This window comes from Melopsittacus undulatus, chromosome 2, assembly GCF_012275295.1.
Source record: "Melopsittacus undulatus isolate bMelUnd1 chromosome 2, bMelUnd1.mat.Z, whole genome shotgun sequence".
Classification (NCBI taxonomy): domain Eukaryota; kingdom Metazoa; phylum Chordata; class Aves; order Psittaciformes; family Psittaculidae; genus Melopsittacus; species Melopsittacus undulatus.
This window is the reverse complement of record NC_047528.1, coordinates 78,495,887-78,512,416: the sequence shown is the minus strand read 5'-3', so window position 1 is coordinate 78,512,416 and position 16,530 is coordinate 78,495,887. Positions and strand designations below refer to the sequence as shown.

Here is a 16,530-nt window from a genome sequence, read left to right as displayed (position 1 = left end):
GATAAGCAGAGACAGCATCTACTGATGGGATTTTATTCCCCACCTATCTCACAAAATATAGAGACAGAACTTAATTTAGCAATTTATACCTTCTGAGTTTGACTTTTTAAGCAAGGTAAAATTGCTTTAAATTGATGTGAAAACTATTTACTACCCTAACAAACACTCACTCCTAACACTGTTGGTATTTGAGTATTGTAGTGGTATGTTTATGTTGTAGATGAAGGTAGACTGGAATTTAAAACTCATTCAAAAACTCTGGCACTTAGCACTGTGTGGTCTCTAGTGTGTACATCAGTCACAACATACTCTTTTTGGGTTTTTTCCCCCTCTGCCCCACAGGGTGCAATGGCAGCAACTTACTCGGCTTTGAATCGCAATCAGTCACCAGTTTTGGAGCCAGTTGGCCGTTCTACTCTTGCTCAGAGGAGAGGTATAAAAAAAATTACCTCAACAGCCCTGTGAAGTGACCTCAAACAGATATTTGGTACCATGGCATAAGATGATAGCACAAATCATGGCGACAGGTAGCACATATCTGACAGATACCTGCAAGCACACTCTGTCCCAGCTGGTACCTATAATGCTGCTGCTCCTGCTGCTGCTATTGCTTTCATCTACTCTCGCTTTAAACTGTTGACAGCAAATTACTGATCCTACTGGAGCTTCAAATGGAGTGACAAGTGGAAACACAATGAAAATGATCATGTTCACGACTGAATAAACCAGAATTATGAATACCACCTCTGTCAAAAATACACTGAATAAAGCACTCTGCACCACATAGCATTATTTTTATAAGGAATATTTTTTGTCCCCTAAAATATTCTTTGTTACAGGTAGAGATGGACAGTTTATGTTAAGCACTTAGCTTAAACAATCTCTTTATATTAGCACTATATACTTTGTGCCATCCAACATTTTGTATGTTTTTGTAAACAGTTCACAAGCAGTACGTTTCTGTGCTGTTTCTTTTAAAGTATACATGACTTGTTTTACTTAGATATTACTAATCATTTTGACAATTAAGTCTGATTAAACGGTTCAGCTGGATTAATCAGTATTGTTGGACAGCTCTAAAAGAAGCCTGACTGTTAAACAGCAATTGAATGTAATACTATGAATACGTATTTCTCCATGTCTGTCTTTTCTACATTTCCATGTTTTTGACACTGCATGTCATGTTATAAAAATCAGGATGCTGTTTATAGTATTCAAAACTTAAACAGTGAATCTTTCACCATACTATATATACAATAGCTAAGATAACCCAGAGAAAAGATAATTCTGTCTTTTGTTCCCCCTCCTCTCCCTTTTATTCTCTCCGATCTAATCTCTGGACTCAGGAATCATAGCTAAATCCTTTCTGATAGAGGACAATTCTATATTGTTTATTCTTATAATCCATTGTTAATATTTTATCTCTATTCTGTGACTTTTGTTTAAGCTGCAAAGGATTTGTTCAGTGAATGTTGGCATTATAGAAGAAAGGCTACATTGAAGATAAAGCAAAACATATTGCCTGCTAATAAGCCGAAGCCTGCAAAAAGCAGGTTTAAACTGCATTTACTGCAGTTGTAAAACTGATGGATCTGATGTTCTGTCAGTTATTTTCTGATAATTATTGACATCCAAAGCAAAATGAGAGGAGAGTCATCCAGATCAGTCAGGGACTAGAAAAGGGTCATTGTAATTTATCATGAAAATAGTATTGTCCCAGTAAGATAAGGCAAAACTGTTCAGAATGAGTGCTTCCCTTTTCCCCAGGTGGAAACAAGTTTGTAACGAGAGTGAAAGACTAATTTTCAGTACTGATATAAACTTCTAATACTCTTGGCCTCTCGGCATCCTAAGTAATTAAAGGTGTTTTTTGACAGCTAGTCTTGAAAAATCAAATTGCCCACATGAGAACATGCACTGGAATGTGTTTGGATTCAGTCAGTGTCCCACTCCCCCAAAATGATATGCTGCATCAACTCATTCCAGATATGAAAACAGCTGATGGGAATTACAGCTGTAATAAATAATGGATCTGGATGAACAGCTCAGAGAATAATACAATTTAAAAACTAAAAGGTGCAATTTTGTATTTTACATAAGAAGGCATTTTCTTGATTTAGGGATATTAAATTTTTTTATGATGATTAATTTGCAAGTTTCCCTGAAATCATCAGAGGTTTACTGAAAGGGAGAATCACCTTTATATCACAGATTTGATCTAAATGAATGCAAGAGTGTTTCTTCTGCTACGGGTTTTTCCGAGGTCGTTGGGGAAGGGATCCCACCATTGTTGCCCTTAAGAATTTGTTAAATATTTACTCAGTTGTGTAAAGAATTGGTTTTATGAACAAGGATTCTTAAATTTCCATATATCTTAGAAATCTGAACACACGGCTCTTCCAAGCAATTAGCTTTTTTCCCTTACTTAGTGCTCTAGCACTGAAGTTTCCTTGAGTTGTACAGATGCATCTACCCTTCCTTCAAGAAACATCTTTCACTAAAGGTGGAAAAAGGCCATTTGTTTGTGGGGTTCTTTTTTTTTTTTTTTTGCTTGATGCTGGCTGCAGCTCCAGAGGAATTTAGTAAAACCTTTTCTTTCAGAAAACGTATTTTCAGCTCTGTGAGCGGTCAGTAAGTCAGGCTTCTCAAAACCTAGAAACTATACCTTCTGGAGTGGCTTTTAAATGTGTTAATCTAAAGATTGTGGTATCTAGTCAACAAAAGAGACTTAAAACTGATCCTGTTGAAATGAAGGGATAGCAGTAATCGCTAGTGTCAATAACAGCATTTCAGTTCAGGAAGGAATTTCTCCTGTGTTCTCATTGTGTATATATAGCTGCCTGGCAAAGAACAGACCAAAAGGAGGAAGTGTTAAGCTGCTTTACTATTGGCAATATCCATGTTAGAGTAATATGAAAGTACTTTCAGGAGTTTTATTTTAGCCATAGTTTGTGGCCCTTGAGCTCACTGGTCATTAGCCAGATAGTGAAGCAAAGTTAATGCCTACATGTTACGTATCTACATTCTCAAGTGAGCTGTTAATTTAGACTTTACAGATGTTGCTACTGCATTGTGCGTAAAGCAACATAGAGTGATCATTTTAAATGCTAATAAAACAGGGCAGTTTAGCACATGCTAAATAAGTATGTTGAAGTCTAGATCCACTAGAGTTTGAAGTTACTTTCTAAACCAAGATATGAATGGCCCATGTATGCAGGAGGTATGTTTTACAGGCTAGAATTACACGGTAATTTTGTGTACCTTACCACCTGCTTTGGATCCATGCTCACAACTTCACATTTATTTTTCTCATTTTATAGCCACAGTTGTTAGAAGATAAAAATAAATCTGCATAGTGCTGCCTTAGATCCCAGCACCTTTCTGTTAGAATGTGAGTATGTATGACACACTGCATAACTTCATCACTGGGCTGCTGCTTGGTCTGCAAAGCATAGCAAGTAACTCTAGGATACAGAGTCATGGGGAATAAAAGAGGAGAACTGCAGATACAGGTGAATTTTCTGTATATAGGCCATGATTTTCTTAATGTGAAATTACCACTTAACTGTGCTTGAGAGCGTGAGAGAACTGAGGGAAGAGTATAGTTGCAATACTCCAAAAATGCCATCTATATCCAGTAAGGGCAAAGTTCTTTATTAATAATCACTATAATGTTGAATGAAACTTCTAAGGAGTTTTTCAAGAGAATATTTAAAACTTTTTTCTAAAGAAGCAAGGGCGTAAGAAAATAGATTTATGTGTCTGGGACTTTTCTGTGTTTGTGTCGCTTTTGTAAATGTGGTGTACCAACTAAAGCTGTGCTTTTCTGTTATTGGAAGGAAAGGACTGGCCCTTAGTAAGTGGCAATGGTTAACAGATGAATTTTCACTTATGAAAATGATGTAAATGATTAGCTTTATCTTGATACTCTTGACCTAATCAAAGGGAAGGTGTACTTATGGGGGATGTAATTATTTTGCAACCTAGTTGGGGGGGGGGGTGTCTACTTAAAACGTTTTTAAAAAATGAAAAAATCACAGATAAAATATTTTTCTACAATTCTATACAATCATTCTTTATACTAGTTTTCTCAGCATGGCATGTACGTGAGTCTGAGGTACTGTTCCAGGACCTTGTTCAAGACTATTACAGCAGCATCTCTTAGATGCTTGGCACTGCTGTCATAGAACTGAAATGCTAGTGAAAGAAAAAAAAATTAATACTTTAAATGATTGTTTTATTCAGAGTCTGATCTAGGAAATGTTCCAATCATGCTATTAATGTGTAATTAAAACTGTTCCAGATATAACTATGAACAGTTCTGGAAAGGTATCATTGCTTGTATTCCTGTCTAATGGCAGGTTTTGTAGTCTTCAAAAGAAATCAAAATTTCTACTACGAATAAACTTTCAAACATCTTAAAGTGCTTTTTTGGTTAATCATTTGTTCTACTCAGTTATGTAAGTTGTTTGTTCTTCATTAACACTGAAATACATTTGCAATGTACCAAGTGTGCAGTTCCAACCAGAAAGCTTTTTAATAAGCAAGTCTTTGTCCGTTAAAATGTCACTGTATTACATAAAGTTACAGCAGCTGTGATGGAGCATGTGAGGATTGTAACCAGAGGTCTTGCTGAGGATGCCAAAAGGTGCCTCTGACAGGACAGGAAGACAGTAACAAGCAGAAGCGAGCACAGTGCCAGGGCAAGGGGCGCAGGTACCACTGCCTTCCAGCTTGAGTTCACATCTTGGATCCCAGATGTGTGCCAGCACTAGCCTGTGACCCAGCACGAGGTTTGATCCTGCCTGTCTAAATCCATCTTTAAATGAATTTCGAGTAAAATGGGTCATTTTTAAGCCCCGGAAGGGAAGAAAGGGGGTCAGTGTAACACTGGACCCCGAGGAATTGCTTTACTTCAGACTTCCCTTGCTTTCACATCCTCCGCATGCAACCTTTGGTAGACTGATGAAGCGAGACGTCTCCCGGGGGCTGCTCGCCTCCCCTGGCCAGAGACTACCGCAGGCACCCCCGCCCTCCGCACCAGGTGCCGGAGCCAGGCCAGACTCCGGGCACAGGGGCTGGGAGGGCCCCGCTGTGCCTGCCCTGGGATACCCTTCTCTGGCGTCGCCGCTGCAGGTCCCGGTCCGAATTCGTGCGCTCTTGGGTCAAACCGAAGCCACCAGCCCGTACCAAGCGCGTCACACTCGCCTGCCCAGCACCGCCCCCTAGAGCCCCTGATTGGCCGCCGCTGCCCGCCAGCTGCGGAGCTCTGGCCAATCGCCCTTCTGCACGCCCACTGGGGCGTGTCCCCCCGACACCGCCTTGCCGCCGGGAGGGGCCAGGCTGCCGGGAGGACGCATGTGCAGAAAGGGCACCGCCGGGAGGAGCAGAGCCCTCCCGCTCGCCAGGGGGCGCTGTGGGTCGGATCGGTGCCCAGCAGCCGGAACGCACGAGTCAGCCCCAGCCCCGGAGCCGGTCCCGGTCCCGGTCCCGCTGCGCGAGGAGCTGCTGCCTTCCTGCCCCTCGCGTGAGCCGCGTGAAGCCCCAGCCGCCGCCCCTGCCCTCAGGCCCTCCGCGGCTGAGCGCCCGGCGCTATGCCCAAGAATAAAGGTGAGGCGCGCTGGCTTCCGCTGGGCCTCCTGCGGGGGCCCGGCCATTCGCCGTAGCGACGAGGCCGGGTCCTGGCGCGGCTGCGCTGGGGAGGCCCGCGGAGGCTCCCCGGCCCGACACCGCCGCCTCTCACGTGGGAGCCGCCGCGGCCCGGTGCCCGCGGGCGGGGCGGGGAGGGGGCGGAGGAGGCCGCCTGCCGGCCGCCGCTCGTTGCCGTACCGGCGGGACCCTGCGGCCGGTTCTCCCGGCAGCGCTCAAGCGTGGGTACCGGTCTGGCCCCGCTCGGGCGCGGCCCAGCGGCGTGTCGGAGGCCTTTGGGGCCTCGGTGGCCGGGAGTGGAGGCCGTGGCTGGGCCTGGCTGTCAGGGGCGGCCGCCGAGGAAGCCGGCGGGTGTGCTGTGCGTGTCCCTCCGTACTCTCGCTCGGCAAGGCACCTTCTCCCCAGCTGGCTGCCTGAAGGGAACGAAGAAGTGGGAGGAAGGGAACAGCAGCTTTTTAATTGAGGAGGGGGTGGCGAGGAGAGTATGAGCTGCTGTTATGTGTCTTCACGAAGAGCATCTAGTCCTGCTGCCACGTGTGTGCCTTTAAAAAGGGCATCTTGGAGCATAAGCCTTCCCCTGAGTATTTCAGCATTACAGCAACCCCTCAAGTTGCATGCGACGGGTCATCCCACCATTATTTGTAAGGTATTTGTTGCAACAGTCACAAAACCTGAAAATGATAATTTTGTGCAGATCCCTGTTGAAGGCTACTGTCATTCTGGAGCAGCCAGGACATCTTAAATAGTGGAGGCTCTCATCCTTTAGTTGCTATGTTACCATTCAGTTAAAAATTTGGAGCAAAAATGTTAAAAGCAAGCAATAAATCTACATCTGGATAGGATACTCAAAATAGTTAAGTAAGGAACAAGCATGGAAAATCCCATAAGCGTGATTATTTCATTCGCTGTATTCAGAGATAGTAACACATGCTTCTTTTCCCTTCTCCCCTTTTAATTTAGGCAAAGGAGGTAAAAATAGGCGACGAGGTAAGAACGAGAATGAATCGGAAAAAAGAGAACTGGTGTTCAAGGAGGATGGGCAAGGTGAGTCTTTAACTATAGTATGACAATGCTGTTGTTTTCATCAGATACTGCAAGTGACGTATGGTAATACACAAAAAGACATCTAGATGTCTGAGAAATACAAAGTTATTGTGCTATAAAGAGGCGTTCTTACTGGGGTTGTATTTGAATTCTAAATGACATACTTGAGTGTAGGAGGAAGACATTAGGTAAAGGGAAATTTTTAAATAGCTTCACTGCTTAAGAATGATGTTTGTCTTTCCTTGACCTTATTGCGATGCCATGTGTAATACAGTGTGTATGTAAAAATTCCCTATAAGTCCCTTGAGTAGCTCTGTGTGAGGGTCAGTAAGCACCTGGCTTGGGAGATGTAGTTCAGTGCTGCCAGTAGTTGTCCGTGAGATGCACAGTCCCACTTTCTGTTCTGCACCAACTGGAACCATTTCTTGGTTCTTGTGCTGAGCTCTCTGAAGTCCTTGACCTGGCAGAACAGTTCATCTCACTGTTCTCCTGCTGTCCCCTGGTGTTTGGTTGAATTGGCTCTTGGGTTGGGACATCTAACAATTTTAAACCAGGAGCACTAGGTCAGGTACTTTATGTGGGTGTTGTCAAGCAGAGTAAGCCACAAGAGTGTTCAGCTGGAGGGTGATGAGTAGGATTCCCTTCTCCACTGCCTTGTGGTGACAGTGAGATTACCTCCCTTTTGGCTTACCCTGGCTTGTGCGTCATGCTCTTGTGGTTGCTCACGTATACTCAAGGGCTTGCACAGTGACTATTTAATGAGTTGGTTTGTTCGAAATATAGGAAAAGTACTGATTTAAGTCACTGTAAAAGAAGTGACCTCTGAACTTACTCTTTTTTAAGCTTTCTGTTATTCTGTGACAGCTAAAATAAAAAAAAAGTTGATTTTGATGCAGCTATAAAATGTCAAATCCTTTTCATCTCCCAAACAAAGTCTAGTTAATGAATCATTATTCCCAGTTATTAATAGTCTCATGTGTGGCTTGGTGGACTATATAACTTGTGCTAAGGAAAGATTTTAGAATATTGAAATACAGCTCTAACTAATTGAGAAATTAGTTTTTTCCTGGTATTGACAGTCAGATAATAGTATAATTCTTACAAGCTTTATAATAATAATAATGTTATAATTCTTAGAAGCTTTATTATTTTTAGTTAAATGGTAATACATTACACTGCAGACTTTAATAGTATGTGAAGTGTTTCAGTAGTGATTTCTGGAACTTGGTGAGGGAAGGACATTAAATACAAGGTGAGAGACTGAGGGTGGGTTTTGGAGAGAAGTTTTGTAGCTCTCAGCTGACGCCTGGTCCTTGCCTTTCGAACAGTATCTGAGAACAGCAGAACATGTCCTCTCAGTAGCAGCTTGTTTTCCACACAGAGCCTCTGCAGGAGGCATCCAGAGTATCACCATACAGGATGTGCCACTTTCTTCTGTTCCCTCAGTGATATACAAGATTTTGTCACTTAGCACAGGTGCTAAGTGTCATAAAGTTTCAAACTCTGTGTGTGACTTGACAGTTCCAAAACCTACCTGTAGTAAGTGTTTCAGAGGGAACAAAAGCATGGATAGAACAAAGAAAGAGCGGTGTTTGAAAGTGTTAACAGTGATAAGAAAACAGTGATACATTCAGCAGCCTGTGTGGCTGATGAAAGCTCCTGTCAGTTGTCCATGTTTGATAAAATGTTACAGCCAGTTTTGGTTACAGTAGGAAAACTTATTGGTTGTTTCAGAAAGCTGCTGTATTTGTTTAGAAGTTTTGCTGTGTGAGAGTTCAAGGTGGGCTTGGTAACAGGTGGACTCAATCATCTTACAGGTCTCTTCCAACCTAAATGATTCTGTAATTCAATGGTTCTATGTGTTCCATCTCTTTCAGAATATGCACAGGTGATCAAGATGTTAGGCAATGGAAGACTGGAGGCATTATGTTTTGATGGTGTGAAGAGGTTATGTCATATTAGAGGGAAACTAAGAAAAAAGGTAATTCTGGAGCTCTGCAATAGAAAACAGTGGCATTATGCATGATATGTAATTATAAAAATTTACTCATTACAAAATAGGTCATTACAAAAGTTAACATTTCTACTGTATTTAATATCTTAGACTTATTTTTTGATAGTAAACTAGCTTGTTCTTGTTTTGATAATACACTTGTTTGTATTGCCAGCACAGAAATTGGCTTTGGCTTTTGAGTGAAGCTGGCAGTTGAAGGGCTGCCTTTGGATGTGTGTATTTTAGGGGAGATGTTTTTTTTTGTCTGCTTGTGAAATGCGATTTTTTTACATTCTTGAAAGTTATATGTATATGGATAATTAAAAAGATCCCTAATTGTAGGTGGGGAACCTGATGACTGTTTGGAAAATCAGCTTGTTTTGTCTATGACTAGATCAGTACTTAGCTTATCAGGAGAACTTCTATTAATGTGAAGATTGACACCCAGCATAGGAAAATTAAAGTGTAAGAGGGTTGTCTGAAGGCACCATTTTTGTATGCTATTTCCCAAAACCAGTAAGAATCAGGGTTGGATAGATTCGTTTGGTTTGATCCAGGGAGGAACTGAATAATAATCTTCATCTCATCAGGTGACTATCTGAGAATAGTTCAATAAGGGTGGTTTGGGAAGGTTTCTTTGCAGCTACCCACAGGTATCTCAGATACCATCATTTCATCATTGACTTCATCTCTTCCCAAAGTACTTTCCTGCAAAGCTGATCTGCAATGGTGTGTACCTTCCAGGAGGTCAGGTGTACATGTTTATATTCTTAACTTTGCCATCTGTGGATGGTGTCATCTCTTGCCCTTGTCAGATGTTACAGCTTTCTGTCCTCTGCTGGTATATGCACTGTACGGAGGAGTTCCTCTCAGTCTGTTCCAAATAAAATATGTTCACTGTGTTCATTCTGGATTGTTCCACCTGTTTGGTTTGGAGACCAGTGAATCTTGGTATCAGAGTGAGCCTTGCTAGCTGCTGCAATGCACTGCAGTAAACTGTTGAAGGTGGTAGAGAATGTGCGTAGATAAATGCTGAGTGCTGCAGAATTATTTTCTTCCTGCAGAAAGCATCACTTATCTAGTCCTCAAGTCTAAAATAAAGGAAGTCTCAACTGAAATATATTTAATCTCAAAGAAAAAAAAAAAGCTGATGTGAGATAGAACTATCTTGTGCATTTAAGTTAGCATGTCCTGTTTTGCAGGTTTCTGGCTTTGGTTTGACTGATTAGCATAATCAGTTACTAGAAACAACTCTATTCATTTTTCTCTCCTCTTCACTGTGTGTGTCTATCACCCCTTTAATCTGTTTTTTCTTGCGTTTTTTGCCCCTGTGGAGCTCAGTTCAGACTGGTGGCCTCATGGATTATTTCTATTCTCTCAGATGGACTTAATGACCATGTTGGCTAGGAGCTCGTCAAATAAAGTTGATTTATCTAATAGCTGCATATAATGTGAAATAATGTATTTGTGAGTATTTATGACCTTGATTTTGCTGTTAAAATATGAAATGGGGTATCTTCATTTTACTGGTTATAAAGTGAAATGTTGGCTGTACTGAAATTTTTCATGCATCTCAGTAAACTTAAGTATGCAGTTTGACTCTTGTGTTATACAACAGAAATTGAGTTCCTGCAGTATAGCATATGTTTTTTCTCTTTCAGGTTTGGATAAATACATCTGATATTATATTGGTTGGCTTAAGAGACTACCAGGTAAAAATTCAGTGTAATTTGCCAATGAAGAATATCTCAAAACCAGCTCTTTTAATGCTAAATAGCAGCAGATATCATGAGGAAATTCCCATCTAACTTTCTTTTAATTTGTACTCAGTTATGCTAAATCATTACTTTTAGTTTCCTCATATTACAGAAAGATTGTCATGAGTAGATGAGAAATCCTGGTTCAACTTGTTCTTTTAAATTACACCCTGAGTCTTTGCGAATGCAGGTGCTTATTGACATCACACTGGCATTGACTTCTTGTCAGGTGTAGCTGTTTGATGCTTAGATCCTGTGATACAAGGAGGATTGAGACAAGCACCAATTATTTTATTTGGATAATCAGAATTTTTGGTAATCAGAACTTTGGAGCCTTGATGTTTAGGCTTTTACTTTAGGAGGCCAATTTATCAGTGATCAGTTCCTACTTAAATTTCAAAAAACGGAGTAGCATATTTTACCTAATATAAAGGTTAATGTAAAACAGTTGTCAATTTTTTTATTAGTAAATGCTTTTTCATGAATGTTAGTGTTGTGTCATCAGTTGTTTGAAGATAGATTCAATTTCTGAAACATGTATTGGAGTTGTAAACCATCTAGGATACTGTCATTTGCTGTGTACATTAAACTGCTTGAAACTAGGAACTTTTAACTTTCTGACTGACCACCAGACACTTCACTATGTGCGTTCTCTGAAAAAAGATTAATTTCAAAGGCGTTAAACAACTTCTTAAATTACTTAAAATAGGAGAAAATTATCACCTCAGTGAAATTAAAATATTCTACAAATGAACAATTTCTACTTCACATTTAGAGAAACTGAAGGGGAAGGAGGAACAAGATAGTCTTATGTAAATCATAGAATAGTTAGGGTTGGAAAGGACCTTAAGATCATCTAGTTCCACCCCCTCTGCCATGGGCATGGTCACCTCACACTAAACCATGTCACCCAAGCCTTTGTCCAGCCTAGCCTTGAACACTGCCAGGGATGCAGCATTCACAACTCCCTTGGGCAACCCATTCCAGTACTTCACCACCCTCACAATAAAGAATTTCTTCCTTGTATCCAATCTAAACCTCCCCTCTTTAAGTTTTAACCCGTTACCCCTAGTCCTATCACTACAGTCCCTAATGAAGAGTCCCTCACCAGCATCCCTGTAGGCCCCCTTCAGATACTGGAAGGCTGCTATGAGGTCTCCACGCAGCCTTCTCTTCTCCAGGCTGAACAGCCCCAACTTTCTCAGCCTGTCTTCATATGGGAGGTGCTCCAGTCCCCTGATCATCCTTGTGGTCCTCCTCTGGACTTGTTCTAACAGTTCCATGTCCTTTTTATGTTGAGGACACCAGAACTGCACACAATACTCCAAGTGAGGTCTCACGAGAGCAGAGTAGAGGGGCAGGATCACCTCCTTTGACCTGCTGGTCGCACTGAAATAATATAGATGTGGTTCTTCTGAAAAGAAGTTAGGTGTTAGTAGTCTGCTGAGGTTAATAGGTAGGTTGTTTTCCTTCATAGCTGACTAACACATTCTAATAAATTCTTATTTAGGATAACAAGGCTGATGTTATTCTAAAGTACAATGCAGATGAAGCCAGAAGTCTCAAAGCATATGGGGAGCTTCCAGAACATGGTAAGATCTTTTCTGTTCAAATGGGAATTTCGTATTGGACAAGAATATTCAAACTGTCTCGACTTGATGTGAGTGCCCTCTTTTAACTTCTCCAAATCCCATTTTAGCTAAAATCAATGAAACAGACACATTTGGTCCTGGAGATGATGATGAAATCCAGTTTGATGATATTGGAGATGATGATGAAGATATTGATGACGTAAGTAGTAAACATATATTATGTTTCATATGCTTGAAACTGTCACCTTTGCCAATAAGCTATTTTTCCTTGGTTTTGAGCAAGTAAAATAGTACATGGATGTTCAGAATAGCTCACCTTCTCAGAGAGTGCTTCAGAAAGTGGTATGGAAATATGCCTGCCAGCTTTCTGTTATCTTGTCTATACTACAATCATCTTCAAGGAAAATACGAAGGAAATAGTATGCTTAGTGTCATACTAATAAAACATACCTGGATAGAGGCTTTTCATTGCCTGTAAGACATCAAAGAGAAAATTAAAGTCTCTTGGCCCCAAAGACCTAGAGTTACATAGCAGTATCCATTCAAATGACCATGTTGTATATACAGATAGACATATGTGTGTGTGTGTGTGTGTGTGTGCACGAAGGGTTGCAGTATACAAGTTGTTAACTACATACATGAATGTAGTTCATACTGAATGTTCATACATTCAGTTCCTTAAAGAAACTGAAGTACTGCTCTCTGAAGTGTAAGCGCCTTACAAGCTTATGATGGAACGCAAAGTAGATGGTAAAGGAAGGTTAGCAGACTAGTAGGGTTTCCTTGCATCCCCTGCACAGTAGGGGGACCCCTCAGGGTCAGAAAGAGTGTCAAGGAGCAGGCACAATGATTGGTAGGTCAGCTCCTGTGCCACATAGGGCAGCTCAGTCATAAATTGCTGATGAAAGCTGTGTTGGACACCAGCTGTTTGGAAAAGGTTGCAGGTTGTATAGGTGTCCTGGCAGACTGAATGAACGCTTAGGGGTTTTACCTTTCTGCTTCCTCTGTACTTTTAACAACCTCACTAATTAACTACAGAAGTCATTGAGGGATTTATGTTCTTTAAACCCAAAGATTTTACTTCCATTTTTGTTTACATAAAAATCTTTAAAAGCTGCATCTTAGGTAGTTACCAAAGTTTAACCATAATCCTGATTGTCACCATCAGTTGTGTTTCCGCTTGTTGCCAAGACTACACACACTCCTACACTGTAGTAGTAATATTGTTGTAATTGAAATCATACAGCAAATTGCAGAATTAGAATGTGCTGTGAAAGGTTTTCTAGAATGATGCACTTTATTTTGCAGTTGACACTGTAGGGACAAATGGCTGGGAGGTTAAGTAGTAATGTACTGAGCCAGGGAAGTTAACTTAATTGGATAGACTGTTCTAAGTATATTATTATGTTTTAATTCTTCATCTTTTTAGTCCTCTCTGAGTTGGCAATGTGACTAATCCTCTTTAAGTGCTAATATTATTTTGACTTTTTGAGGTTCTCAGTGTATTATGCATTAGATCAGATATTTTTAAAATATCAAAATCTTGATGAATTTTTCTTCAGCCTTTTGAAAACTTCACTTTGGACCTGTCAGTGGTCAAGCTGACTGGAGATTTAGCTTACTGAAGCTAGAAACACTTCCTAGTACTGCATGCTTTTAATAACGAAGTATTGTAAGATGTCAAAGTGATGAGTAGCTGTAGGAATATTGAAGTAATAAAATTTGCAAATTAATGGATCTTTGTGTGAGATAATGTGTTTAAGTGAGTTTTTAAGCTTCTGTCAGCTATGCAATATACTATTAATGTCATGCTTTAAGAAAGGAAAAGATGTCACGAGATAAAATGCGAGTAACCTTCCTGAGGATCATTCTAGTATTCCTATGAGGTGTAGCTTCCAAGATCAGAGTTAATGTGAAAGACTTGGTAGAATCTTTCCTGTGTTATTTATGTCAAAAGAATAGTTAAAAAACCATTCATTGTGCCACCAAATGAATTTGACAGTCCCTACTTAGGGAGATTACCCTTAAAGTCAGGTTTGGTTGCTGTTTTGAGAATCATGAGCTAATTTAGGTGCACTCTTGATGCATAGTTATGTTGGCAGAATTGCTCGACTGTGTAACTATAGTAACAGTTGTGGTGAGGTCATAAGAGGAGAGTAATTGTTCACACATGAAGAAAACGGGATATGAGCTGAGGCAAAAGCAGTACTGTACTGCCTTCACCAAGTCTCCTGTTGAACTGTAAAAATAACTTTAAAGAAAGAGCTACCTGATGAAAAAATGCATGTGAATTAAATACGTGGTGTGGTGTTTTTCCTTTTCAGATCTAATTTGGAACAGAGGTTTACATTCCGACTTTTTTCCTCCACGGATTATTCTACATTGATATTTTGATTATTTTTTGGGGTGGAGTCCCTTTCTTTTAAGAAGACTGAAAATTCTCAGTAAAGCGTGTAGTTTGTAACATCAAAAGGGTTTATTTTCAGTGTTTGTTTTAAAATATTTATATTTCTTTAGAAATGGATAATGCTGGATTATCACAAAGGTTCAATGAAATGCCACAAATACTTTGTCTCTTCACCAATTAGAACTTTTACCTCTGGATGTAAGTGAGATGCAGTGACATGGGCTGTAGAAGACTGCATTTTTGCCTCTTCCTTTTTCATCACTACAATTCCAGTTAAACTTCCAGTATTTTGAAATAAAAATTGTTTACCCTGTAATTATCATGAATTTTGATTAAATGCAAATGTCCGATTCAGATTAGTATCAAATCATACTATGCAGTGTCTGACCTTATACCCCTTGCCTTGATGATATCCTTAAGAAGATTTTGATAATATAAAAGGAAGGCAGAAATGTGCATTTAAATACATAATGCATGGTCAGTCTGCTTTTCACGTCTAGTAGCATGCTGCTATTTTTATACTGATTCTGATAATTAAAAACACTCATTACTACAAAGATGTAAATTCGCCACAGTGGAGGGGTAGGGGAGAAGTAAAGATAAAAAGTAAGCAGCATCTCAAATTTGCAGTTGTTGAAAACGGTCTTGTTTGGTGTAGCTGCAAGTCAAGCTGCAGTTGCAGACGATGAACACTGGGTGGCACCGGACTGAACAGGGATACGTTGATACAAAACATCAGCAGTTGGGTTTGTACTGGATAATACATAAAAAAGTTATTCCCCAAAGCGAATGCTTAACATTCTTGATATGTTAAACATGTAGAATATTTTTACATTATAGAAAAGGTTATGTTAAGACTAGAGTTTTATTTTAATCTCGAATTCCATACATTGTAAGGTACAATAGTAAAGCTTATGTGACCTTCAAATCAGCAGTAAAAATGAAAAATTAAATTTGTGTCAAACGTAGGAAAAGAGACTTCTCAACCAGAATAAATCCCTGAAACAAACTAATGGAAAGATTCTTCTCCACTTTCAGACAGGAGGAGTCAGTTCAGACGCTGAATAAAGACTAATGTTGTCATGCAAATATTATTTTGTGGTAGCCTTAGTTTCTTTGTCTTCAATTATGTATTTAACAATTCTGAGAAAAGGTTAATGGAAAACTTCCTTTTGTGCCATAAAAACCTGATTTTTGACACTTGTATTCATAAACAGTCTTTTTGGTATGATGTAAAGTGACTACCCCAATAGATAAAACCAAAATGGCTTTAAATACCGAGTGGTCTCATTGCTTTACATGGTTTTTGATGGCAAGTTCTACGCTAGAGCTGAATTTTCAGAGCTTTTGTGAAAATGTCCTCTCTTTTACTTTTTTCTGTCTTGAAAATGTCTATTTTTCTTACATGGATCTGGTATCTTTTTTGAGGGATAACATTTTCTTAGTATTAAGTTATTTTGCCAAATGTTTCATGGGTTTAAAACATTTGTGGTAAAAACTTGCTAAGTATTGGGAAAAGATACTACCAATACAGCATTCTTAACTTCACTGATCTTAAAGTATATGAACTTACTGGTTTTATATGCCTTTAAGGTTCAGTTGTGAAGCAGTATAGATGCTGTAGTGTGTCAGAATAAGGTTTTCTGCTTTCCTCAGCCTAATAAGCAGACTTAGGAACAGCTCTGAAAATGGTTAAAAGTTCTCAAACCTGATCTTGAGGTCCAGCTTATTTCACTGTACTGGAGTTCTTCAGTATAGCAGAGACTTCAGCTGTGGGACAAAGGTGAAACTGTTCCTGGCAGAAATACTTATGTTTGCCCTCAGGTTCCTTCCAGTCTTCATTGCTCTTGGCTTGTGTCTGGCTCAGCCTAAACTCTGCAGGGTTTTTAAGGAAATTTCCTATTTATGAATTTCTTATTAATGCTCTGGTGGAACACTGTCTAGTTTCTACTTACAAGGTAGGCCACATTGCCTTCCCTGAATACACTTCCTCATCTTTTTTCTCTGTTCTCTGCTAAAGTTTCTTCTGTAGCCCAGTCTGAGCAGCTTTATATCGTCCCTTCTTGCTTCTCTTTTCTTTGTGGAGGG

At 40.0% G+C, this 16,530-nt stretch overlaps 2 protein-coding genes across 4 annotated transcripts in view; both read left to right on the top strand.

The window, feature by feature from the left end:
* RPS6KA3 (ribosomal protein S6 kinase A3) overlaps nucleotides 1-4,423 on the top strand; it is a 77,935-nt gene extending 73,512 nt beyond the window's left edge. For all 3 annotated transcript variants that reach the window (XM_034073245.1, XM_034073238.1, XM_005151476.4), the window contains one exon: nucleotides 343-4,423. In XM_034073245.1, the coding sequence (XP_033929136.1) occupies nucleotides 343-465 (123 nt within the window). In that variant the 3' untranslated portion in view covers nucleotides 466-4,423. The remainder of the gene's footprint in view (nucleotides 1-342) is intronic.
* A 1,002-nt stretch (nucleotides 4,424-5,425) lies between these two features.
* On the top strand, nucleotides 5,426-15,717 carry EIF1AX (eukaryotic translation initiation factor 1A X-linked). Its single transcript, XM_034074367.1, has 7 exons — nucleotides 5,426-5,610; nucleotides 6,610-6,693; nucleotides 8,571-8,674; nucleotides 10,348-10,398; nucleotides 11,954-12,035; nucleotides 12,143-12,234; nucleotides 14,360-15,717. Exons 1-7 carry the CDS (start codon nucleotides 5,595-5,597, stop codon nucleotides 14,363-14,365), a joined length of 435 nt encoding a protein of 144 aa, XP_033930258.1. The 5' UTR covers nucleotides 5,426-5,594; the 3' UTR covers nucleotides 14,366-15,717.
* The last annotated feature ends 813 nt before the right edge of the window (nucleotides 15,718-16,530 follow it).

Excerpts from the sequence above, each read along its gene's own strand:
- EIF1AX (XM_034074367.1), top strand. Across the intron at positions 8,675-10,347 it reads GAGGGAAACTAAGAAAAAAG|GTTTGGATAAATACATCTGA; the intron begins GTAATTCTGGAG and ends TTTCTCTTTCAG. Across the intron at positions 12,036-12,142 it reads TGGGGAGCTTCCAGAACATG|CTAAAATCAATGAAACAGAC; the intron begins GTAAGATCTTTT and ends ATCCCATTTTAG.